Source organism: Curcuma longa, chromosome 11 (assembly GCF_044706935.1).
Source record: "Curcuma longa cultivar G26 ecotype Majalengka, Jawa Barat chromosome 11, ITB_CL_G26_1.1, whole genome shotgun sequence".
Lineage (NCBI taxonomy): Eukaryota > Viridiplantae > Streptophyta > Magnoliopsida > Zingiberales > Zingiberaceae > Curcuma > Curcuma longa.
In genome coordinates, this window is record NC_133871.1 from 511,091 (window position 1) to 522,415 (window position 11,325).

Consider the following 11,325-nt stretch of genomic DNA (forward strand, 5'->3'; position numbering starts at 1 on the left):
TCACGCTATGAATAGTATTGCGGGCATTCAGTATTTGAGTTTAAGATCTAATCTAACACATATGGAATGTGTACTCAAATAGTGAATTGTTATTTATCCAATAAATAGTATAATTGTAAGGTGATTGCCTTAGAACACCTCTCAAATTTAACAATTTATACATGTATCCAAGAGTACCGTACTCTTGACATGTAATGCTTTGGCCAAAGACTTTTAGTAATAATCCTGACAAACGACCACAGGGTATACGTCTCCTTTTCAAAGAGCGGTGAATCCTCTGTGAGCTATTCAAACACCTTTGGACACTTCGACTTATACTCAATCATCCCGAGTCCACACCTCCTCGGAGATGCTTACTTAAAATGTCAAAGTATAAGCTTCCATGACCATGGTGACTTAAATACCACAAGTTAAAGGAAACTCGCACTTAAGCTGCACTGAGATCTTCATTAACATTTGTATTGAACCATATGAAGTCTCAAGGTAGGTCACTCCAATGAACTGGTTACCTTTAACCAGTATCTACATTTAACTCTCAACATCCAATGTCTCAAGCAGTGAAATCGGCTGCTTGACTAACCAAGGAGTTTAAACGTGTTAGCCTCGACAGAATCGATAATGTCCGTGCTCATCAATTCCTCAACTAGGGATAATTTCAATACATTCATAATTGCACATGTAGAGATGCTCACGAGTTGTAATCCAATCACAAATTCTCTCATGCTATGAATCATATTACAAACATTTAGTATTTGAGTTTAAAATTCAATCAAATACATATGGAATGTGCACTCAAATAATGAATTGTTATTTATCCAATAAATATTATAACCGTAAAGCGATTATCTTAGAGCACCTCTCAAATCTAATAGGTATCGTTATTACTATTCCGATATTTTTGTAATCACTAACTCCCTTTTGTAAGAGGGGAGTTATTTAGTTGATTGTCTAATGTAAACGGTCAATTGATCGTGGGTCTTGGAGTAGCAGCCTGTGACTATGAACTAAGTAAAACACTCGCATGTTCTTCGTTGTATTTTTATTTTCTGTTGCATTTACAACTCTGATCGCAAAAATTCACAGACAATTTTACGAGATTCGAAAATGCTACCAATAGCGTTATTTTCTGTTGGGCTTTTCAGACCGCAAAAATCACTTTTTGCGTTGCGAAAACCCCGAATCCCCAAGCCACCGGATCCGTGCGAAAATAAAAGTTTTTCACATACATGTTTTTCTAATCCTAGATCTACTTTAGATCTACATGTAAAGAGACCTTTACCCTCGATGCGTGCCCTTCGCGTATCCCGCTCGTCCAAACGGTGCTAGATCTCCTAGAGTGTCAAGTGTCACCCCTCTACAAGTATTCACACATACAAGAGGTGGAGAAACCAAAACCTAAGAGTGTGCTAGCACTCTAGTAAGGTTCGGCCAAGACTTGGAGAGGAGAGGGAGAGGGAGAAGAAAGCTCCAAGGAGGAAGAAGCAATCAAAGTGGAATTAATGAGAATCAATCTCCTTCACCACTATAGTGGCCGGCCACTTCAGAGCAAATGGAGGTTACAAAACCTTCATTAATGTGCCATGAGTTACATCCATTATATAACTCCCATGAGGTGGCATTCTTGATGATGTGGAGCATCTTCATGGCCACCATTTATGCCACATCACCTAGAAGTCATATGGTCAAGTCAAGCATTGACCATGAGGTGTCACATAAGTCAAGTCAACCTTGATTATGACATGACATAAAGTCAAGTCAAACTTGACCATGACATGGCATAAAGTCAAGTCAAACTTGACCATCAAGTCAAGTCAAACTTGACCATTAAGTCTTCCTTCTCAAGTCAAGTCAAACTTGACTTCTAATCTCCCAAGATTGATCAAATCAACTCAACTAGTCTAGTTTGGATTACACTTAACCCAACTTGATTCATCACATGAATCTAATCCTCTTGGTTCATCATATGAACCTAATCTCCATCTAATTGCCCTTTGTGTGTGACCCTATAGGTTCTTGTAACGTTGGCAATGCTCCTAAACTCATTTAGAAGCATAAGTAGTGAGCGGTATCTAGCAACACATCACTACTACCCAAGTTACAAGAATGTTGAGATCCAACATCACCTTTGTGACTACTAATTGTGACTCTTCACAATATGTGACAATGTCCTTCTATCCTTGATATCATGATTGATCAAACCGAGGCATAGACCGTGTCATCCTCTAATCAATCTATATCTTGAACTCCAAGTAGACTCACTCCAATCAAATGAGTTCAACATCTCATGTTGACTCATTTGGGCATGGTCATGCACTTTAGTGGTCTTACTCTATCAAGAACTACGATATCACTCCCGTCATATAGGCGGGATAGATCTCATCTACATCACTCACATCCCTCCGCATAATTTGTTACATACCCAGTAATCGCCTTTATAGTCCACCCAATTACGGGTGACGTTTGACGAAGCCAAAGTAAGTAACTCCTTATGTAGGGAACCATGGTGACTTCAGGTCCAAGGATTAATAGTCATACTAATAGCCACATGAGAAAGTATATGACACTCATATAACGATCCATGATACTTTCTCATGGCGGGTCATTCAGTATATATTCTCCAATGCATACCCATGTGTCAACTTGATATCTCATATCCATGACTTGTGAGATTAAGTATGTTGACCTACATGCTAGTTTCGTCGCATTAACATTGTCCCTGAATGTTAATACTTGACTAGAAATCATTAAAAGTAGTATTCTCTATATCATCTCACTATCGATTCAACTAATCGATTGATATAGATATGAACCATCTACTTAAGGACGTTATTATACTTAGTTATTTGGCACCAATACAAGTATAATAACCATAAAGAAATGTCTTTATAAATATATAGGAATATGATACAATGAGTCCATACATCAATCATCATATGATTGGCTCTAGGGCTCTCACTAACATTTACCCCTCTCTCTAGTGCTCTCAACGATCCTATAGGGACATATAGAGGGAGGATCCCATGGGAGGTACGAGGGCTAGAAGCACTCTTTTTGATGTCTAGTCGCATGCCTATTAGACCAGCGTTGACTTGAGCTTGCAATCCATACATATGGTGAGCGGGGAGACTCTGATTGATACCGGATAGCTAGTGCTAGAGGATCAGTGCGATGAGGAGCTTAGTAGGTGCCGACATGCATTACTTGAGGCGGTTGCGGTCTTTTCAGTAGTATTGGACTTGGTACTAGAACGACTGTGGGATGGATACATGTTGCATTTTCTTGATATCGTTGATTGATTGTCTGTTAGTTGAGCTACATACTAACCCAATAGTTATGAGGATGATATTCACAAGGGTATGTATATATGTATTATTTTTCTTAGATATCTACTCAGATTTGATACTTTATTAGAAAGAAACAACTATCCTAAGATAGATATATGATCCTATATATTGATGATTTATATATTTATTTTCATTAAAAATAAATAAATATTTATTTTTGAACTGGGTGACTTAAATATCGAAGGAATTTCATGAGATATTTCTAATGCTTTGTGACTTGTGTTGATCTTGATAGGTATAGTCAGGCCTACTGTCATCACACGACAGTGTTCGCCCTGCACTATTCCAGCAAGATAGTAAACCGATGGGGGGAAGTTGCCGAAAGAAGCCTCATCATTGACGTCCAACGAGGCAAAAATTTTGGACGCAATCATCTAAAATTAATAAAAATATTTGAAATCCATGTACTCTTCAGGACCATAGAAAACCTAAAACCATATAAAACATCAGTCTTGACGTAAACCTTAATTTAAATAAATATTCAAAAATTTCTAACGAAGCTTAGTAAGAAAGCACGAGAATCGGGTGATTGAGGATGATGGATGAAAAAGCTAATGGGTGTTTTCAAAATGTGGGATATGTCCTTCATGGACCTTTTAACGATTAAGAAAAGGGGCTGACTTTTCAATTTTTACCGTATATATACTGTAGATTTCCCCCAAAACGTAGGTTAGATATGTGTATAAGTAGACGTGTATCTCTTCTTATACATGATCCAGATGGAAAATAGGATGTTGCTAGATCAGAATGGCTGAAGGGGGATCGGGTTGATCAGGTGGAGAGGTTGTTGAACTCGTCGCATCGGCGGCGGACCTCTCCTTTTCTGCCGATCTTGACCCCGACGATGCTCAGCTTCTCCATGGCGTGGGTGAAGTCCTCGAAGAAGGCGGTCTGGTTGGCGGCATAGCGCTCCACCAGGGGACGCGTCCTCTTGTCCGACGCCAGCGCCGAGTCTGAGGTCAGCAACCCCAGCCCCCGCAGCACGTTCTGGTAGTACATATTGTCAAACTTCCCCGGCGTCATCACATCGTTGAACGCCGCAAGTGTTGGGTCCTTCTGGTAGTTCGCGCACGCCTTCTGCAGCGCCTCCGCGTACTGCGTACTCATCGTCGGGTCGTGGCCGCCACTTCCCTTGTAGCTGAAGATGCGGGAGGCGAACTCTCTGCAGTGGGAGAAGCCCACGGTGTGGGCGCCGGAGAGCGCCACTAGATCCTGCACCGTCATCTGCTTCTTGGCGAAGACGTCTATGAGTTCGTCGATGGTCATGTTGGGGCGGGGAAGGTTACCGGGGACGGTGGCCGCGGAGGAACCGAGCGCGTCCTTCCGGCCTAGGTGCACTGCGTAGAACGGTCCGCCGAGCATGAGGACGAGGTCGCGGGTGGCGAGCGCGAGCACATCAGCGCAGGAGACAACGCCGGGGCACTGCAACTCGAGCGCGGTCTTGGCGCGTATGACGGTGTCGAAGGCGTCGCCCGGGAGGGAGATATTGTCGTCGGCGTCGCGCTCGGCGCGGTTGAAGACGTTGGAGGAGATGAGCATGGAGGCGTCGCAGCCGCCTACGAAGCAGTCGTGGAAGAAGAGGCGGAGGGTGCCAGCGGCTGTGGTGGGGTTGGAGATCTGCTTGCTGGTGACAACCTCCGATATGATCTGCTCTGCATTAGGGCACGTCTTTTGGTAGTACGCGGCGGAGAGCTTAGCCGCGGCGGGGGACGCCAGGGAGAGGAGGAGAGTTGCGGCCAAGGCAGCCGCCACCGGGGCCGTCATGGTAACAACAAATGCGAGTTTGTTCCTCATGGGTTAATCAATTGCAGGTGAACCAATTGTATGGGCTCTGCAATCAATGGGGGAAACGACGACAATGGTGATTGAACGGGTAGGTTTCACTACAAAGGCCAAGATAGCGACGAGAGAGAGAATGAGTAGGGAGGAGAGGAAATGGAGGAGAAGAGACAAAGGCTAGGAGGGTATTCAGGCGAATCAGGGGAGGGAGACAGCGAGGGAGACTAAAAGCGACACACACAAAGTCGCTGTCCTCTGTTTTTCCAACAACAGCATATCTCAATGTTTGTATGATTTATAAATAAAATTAGCTGTATTTATATTTAGGACACATTTTATAAATACTCTATTTTACATTTTACTAAATCGCACACATCCATTTCCTAAAATACTCCTCTGTCAATATTATTTTTTCCAAATTAACTATGTCAAACCAATGTCTAAGTAACGGGTCGAAGCATAGTTGAGTTGGTTACGATGAAACAGATTTATTGAAGTAGACAAGGGTCGAATTTCGACGAAGTCGAGATAATACCCTCCTCTGTGATGATTATTACAACTTCTCGATTTACCTCTTCATAACAACGGAATCGTCTCCACCTGTACTGTTATACTTGAAAACTTTCATTTACACACGACAATAACCGCCCAAACGCTTATTCTGATGGAATATTAATTACAATAAATATGCGATTTTTTTTTTTTTTTTTTTGCAATCTTATAGCACTAGTAACCTATTGATAGGTCATCTTCATCTCACTGCAGCACATAAGTTGATATTTGTTGAAGCTACTGGGATGCTTAATTAGAGCCTAGAACATCATCACGGGTGAGGAGTAACGTTTAAATAGAAAAATTCCCATGAGAGTGCTCTTATCCATCGGATTCTAATCGAGAGGGAGGCATTGTGGTTGGCTCTTGGTGGCACTATTGGGAACCTTCTCACACAGGGAAGGAGTTTCTCTATGTGAGTTTGGGTGTCATACGAGTAAATTTCATCGGAGGTTGTTCTTCGGAGTTGTGGCAACACCTAGGAGGGTCCGGAGAGTCGGGCGGAGTTCTTGTGGTTGGAGAACCAATGATGAATCAAGGTTTTTATCGTTGGTGAAGGCTCAAGGCCAGTGAAGGTTGGATTGTGGAAGAGAGCTGACAAGCTCAGCTAGTGCCGTGGACAACGGGGTTGATGTGTTTTGTGTAAGCCAATCATTGGTTTACACGGTGGATCCTTGTGGCTGAATTTCACACAAGGAAAATTCTCGTCAATTTTTTTTATTCGGAAGAGTAGCTATTTCCCCCATCTTGTTTCTGGATTTGTTCAGGATATCTTGGCCATTTTTGGAAATAATATTTCTCTTCATACTAGTTATCTGATCCAATTTGAGACCTCCTAGCCTTGGCCGACAAGTAGGGATATTAGAAACTACAATTGGATTTGGAAGCTTGCTCATTGGGCATAGACATACCATAGCCACCAACTTTCCAAATCTGATGGCAGACAAAGGGCAGCGGGCGATAGGGAGTAGTGCTATGGCGGCTCCTCTAGTGAGGACGGCAAACGTTCCTCAACCTCATGCTCAGGGTAATGGTGCACCAGGGAGGATTGGTGGAGCACCACCATCAGTACTATCACTTTTGGAAAGAACCAAAAACACTGAAGCGACCACGTCACCAGAGGGTGGCATCTAAAAGCGAATTCTCTTCAAATAGATTATTAAATGAAGAGAATGTCCTACACTAATTCTTACAAAGCCCTAGTAAGGTTACGTTTGAAAACGAGGATGTTGACACGATTTTAACTGCAGTGGGTGATGGCTTGGTTTGTAATATATGTGAAAATTTGAGCTCGTCTTGCGAAGACGAAATGAACGAAATTTATTTCGTTCAAATTAGAGGTCATTTGGTTAGTGAACAAAAGTATTTGATACTGAATCAAATCGAACCAACTTAGTTTGGTTCATTATGGAAGAGAGTTTGTCAGAACGGATGCGATGAGAAGTTTCATCTTGTGAAGACGAAACAAATAAAATTAATTTGGGTCAAATCAGAATTTGTTTGGTTAGTAAATCAAGCGGAACAAAGGTGAACCGGTTTGCTACCGTAATCCTAATGAACCAGGTTCAAGCCCAATCCGGTTTGGCTTCTTTCTCCCGGTTCACGCTGGAAACCCTAGCCGTTTCTCTTCCGCGCGACATCACACCCTGTTCATGGGTTTTTTTGCTCGCGGAAGCCCTACGAAGCCGTCGCCAGCGGCTCTGCCCGACTCAATCGCCCGCGATGAAGGAGAAGGAAAACCCAAGGAGCAGCGGTGGCTATCAGCGAGGAGCCACGATCTTCGCCGGCGCTGCCCCTCTACCTGCTGTGAGATTCGGCTTCCTCCGGGCGAGATGGCGACATTGATGACCACCTCCTCTCTACTCGCTGCATCTCCGGCCAACCTTCGCCGCAATCGCCGGCCTTCCTGCTCCCTGGAAACGGCCCCTAGATCGAGATCTCTTTATTCGACTGCTCCGGCCATGGATTTCGTGAAGGCCCTCGATCAAACTGTTCGAGAGGTAAAAAGAGAGGCCAATCTAAAAGTTCTCAAGGTTCCCGAGATCCAACAGAAGGTTCTTGATGCCACCAATGAGTATGAGTATGCTGAGTCTAATGGGAAGGATGTTGGAATCAATGTACGAAGGAAAGTTGAAACTATATTAGTTCTATTGAATGACAGGGAAAAGGTACAAGCAGTAAGAGACAAAGCCACAGTAAATCGAGATAAGTATGTTGGCTTGTCATCGAAAGGAATATTCTATAAATCGAGTTCAGCCTCATATAGCAGTAGCAGCTTTGGAAGTGGTTATGGAAGTAGTTCTAAGGAAGTTGACTCCTTTAAACATAGTTATAAAGAGGGAGAAAATGCAAAAGAAAGTGCAGCAGATTGTTGTCAGGCTTGTTTAGACCAGACAAAACGTGCAAGGCCAGGAAAATGAACTACAATATATGGGTTTACTATCCATCAGAATTTGAATGCTACTCACTAGATATATATGAACTCAAACATCAGGAATGTTGGCTTAAGCAGGTGGGAACAGGTCTAATCTGGTGGAGGCAGCAACCCAGCGTGAAGTAGCAGGAAAACCTAGAATCAGAGTTGGATTAGGGCAACCGAATTTAAGGATATTGAATTGCTACCGGAGATTCTTTTCTGATACGGACTACATTCGAAAGGCGGGTATCTCGACTTATCTTTTTTAGATTTGTCTTATTGATATGTATAGTTTGCTAGATTTAGTAGTAATATTTATGTGTTATTTCTGTTGTGGTAAGTTACTACTTGGTACATATGATATGCCTTCCTTGTTATACTGTTTCGTTACTGGCATAGATTGGCTATTATTATGCGCATTAGTGTCTTGCATCATTTTGCATGATTGCATACTAGCGATCATCGGCTCCTTTGTAGTCTGAGTCTGTCGCTAGTTACAGGATCTGCACACATAACCACTCATGAGATAGTAGTGCATCAGGAGGGTGTGTGCAATTGCTCTGTCAGGGCTCCGCTTGGCCGCACCCGAGGTAGCAGTGCTATAGCGTGGTAGCATTAGGGCTCCGCTCGGCCGCACCAGAGGTAGCAGTGCCATAGCGTGGTAGCATTACAGGGATCCCTCCTTCGCATTATGACGAGAAGATGAGAGCGTTGCTCCCCCATATGACTTGGGGTAGGAGGATAGGTGTACTCCGACAGGACATTCCATCATGTGAATATTGCATGAATTGCATTGTTATTGTTTGCTGCATTTATTATTACTTGTTGTATATGTTGACATGCACATACAGGAGATATTATGCATTGTGATTGTGATATTATATTTGTCGCAGGGTTATTACCATTATGGTATTATATGATTCTGGTATGTACAGTTTAATTTCTTCAGCAGTTCAGTTCTGTATTTATTACTGTACCGGTATGATTATTACTGTTAGATTAGCTTATTGTACATATCTGCTAGATATCCGCTGAGTTCATTGAGCTCACCCCGTTGCTTTTATCTTTTCAGGTTGAGGTCTGTCTGGAGAGCCGTGCTGCTAGTCCCGTGTCGAGTTACAATTTGCTTAAATTCCTTTTGCTTACATTTTCGGAGTTTATTGTGTCAGGAATCGTTTTATGTCGTATTGTGTCAGAAACTGTTCTATTTCCTGTGAATTTTCGTATGTGTTAGTTGTGGTGGTGCATGCTTATATAATTGGTAGTGGACTTTATTTATATTGTTTAGTACGGAGTTCATATTTTGACTTGTGTATGGTGACCAGGTAGGCCTTATTATCGTTGTATCCAAGGAAAGTGAATTGTTACAGGGGAGATACTGCCGAAATTTCTCGGACAGCCGTCTCTCGGGACGTGACATGGTTGGTCAATTCGTCAGTTGCTTCCTTGGATGGCCGATCATCAAGGCCAAGACAAAAAGATGGAAGGTCAAATATGATGTGCAAATCCATAAGACTATGTGGCTGCTATTCAAACTCCAAAATGTAGAAGACTGTGATAAGGTCCTATGAGGGGGACCATACATAGCGCTTGGATGCTCCTTGTGCCTCAAATCGTTGCCAAGGGGTTTTTCTTTCAATGGGAGGAACTCCAGCGACTATTGATATGGATACAAATATCCAACCTACCTCTGAACTGCTAGACAATCCATGCACTGAGCAAACTGGTTTCACAACTCGGTCGATCGATATACATGGATCAAATAACACGGTAGCGTGGCAGGATCAATTACGCATGAGTTCTTGTGGAAGTTGACATCACAGAAGGGCCTCAAGATGTTCTCTTTGTTACATTACCTGGAGGCCTGGAGGTAGATCTTGTGCTTCATTTTGAATTTAAATTCAAATTTTATTTACATTGTTAGTGTAGATCTTCGCATAAAAAAACCCTATCCACCTATAAAGGAAAAATGAAAAATTACAGTAAAGAGAAAAGAAAGAATCTAATTAATTAAATGACAAATAAGACTAAATATCAATAAAAGACGCACCCAATAATGATGTTAAAAACTTGATATGTGTGTACTGAAAGTGCATGGTTTCGTCAAATAATAAAAATATCATCAACTGGGACTATGTTGTTGAGTATTAAAATATTTGCAAAGGTAGTTATCTAGACAATCAAGAAAAGGTGTGTGTAGGGAGAGAAACAAGAAGATTGAATGAAAACAGTGACAAAACTAATTTAGAAAGCAATTCTAGGGCTTCTGTTTCACTATAATGATTATTGATGAATGCATTTCTTTATTTCAACATAGGATTATGTTTAAGGGATTTGTCCAAAGATAAAATCAAATACGTCTATGGGAAGAAGAAAGAAAGAAAATAATGTGTCTATCTCAATTGCAACTCATAACATGAATGAATTAGGATAGACCCTTTAAGTTTTATGATAATCATGAAAGCTATGAGAGAGTTCGTTACGGTAGCCATACCTTGGGAAAACTTTCTCAAGGAGGCTCCTGTCACGAGAGCCCTGTGATTCCCTAGATTGCTATCATTACTTCGTGAGAAGAACTCTCAAATCGGTTCTATGGGTCGGAGATTAGGGTTTACTGTTAGGTACGTCTTTTATTTTCTATGGATCTAATCATATGTTTATATGCTTTGATTATGGCTCCTTGGTCTATGACAACGAGCTTACTATCTAACTTGAATCTAGCAATATAGACAGGAGAAAGAAAGGGAACTAAAACTAATCAAGAATTATACGCATCATTAATGAAAAGAGGATCAATGTGTAGGATCGGAATACGCGCTAGAGGGGGGGTGAATAGCGCGTGTCACTTTTTCAAAATCTTTAGTTAACTATTAGAATACTTAAGCAGCGTATTATAAATAAGAGATAGAGGATATGCGAGATTTACTTAGTTCCTAACCCCCCAGGGTTAGTACGTCCAAGGCCTAATTCGGGAGGCGCCCGTCCACTAGTGGTCTCTTTTTCGAATGTCGTTCGGAGGTGAAGTAACCCGTCTTACAGTCCAAGAAATAATACAAATAAATAAAGAACAAATAAACCAAACACTTAGCCGATCCGAAAGTCCTGAGCGCCGCGCACTCCTCCTGGATCTTCCTCGGTTGCATGTGTCTGACTCCGTTCGCGTTCAGTAGTGGCTCTTGTTAGAAGGACGGCGTATGAAATTGTTGTCTACAGCTGCTGGTCGAAGCCTCCTTA

General features: G+C 42.1%; 1 protein-coding gene across 1 annotated transcript; it reads right to left on the bottom strand.

Annotated features, from left to right (window-relative positions):
* Positions 1–4,115: 4,115 nt before the first annotated feature.
* Positions 4,116–5,138, bottom strand: LOC141841915 (peroxidase 31-like). The gene has a single exon (XM_074730111.1). It carries the CDS (start codon positions 5,136–5,138, stop codon positions 4,116–4,118), a length of 1,023 nt encoding a protein of 340 aa, XP_074586212.1.
* Positions 5,139–11,325: the final 6,187 nt, after the last annotated feature.

Bases quoted from the DNA above. Each gene is read 5' to 3' on its own strand.
- LOC141841915 (XM_074730111.1), bottom strand. From the start codon at position 5,138: ATGAGGAACAAACTCGCATTTGTTGTTACCATGACGGCCCCGGTGGCG.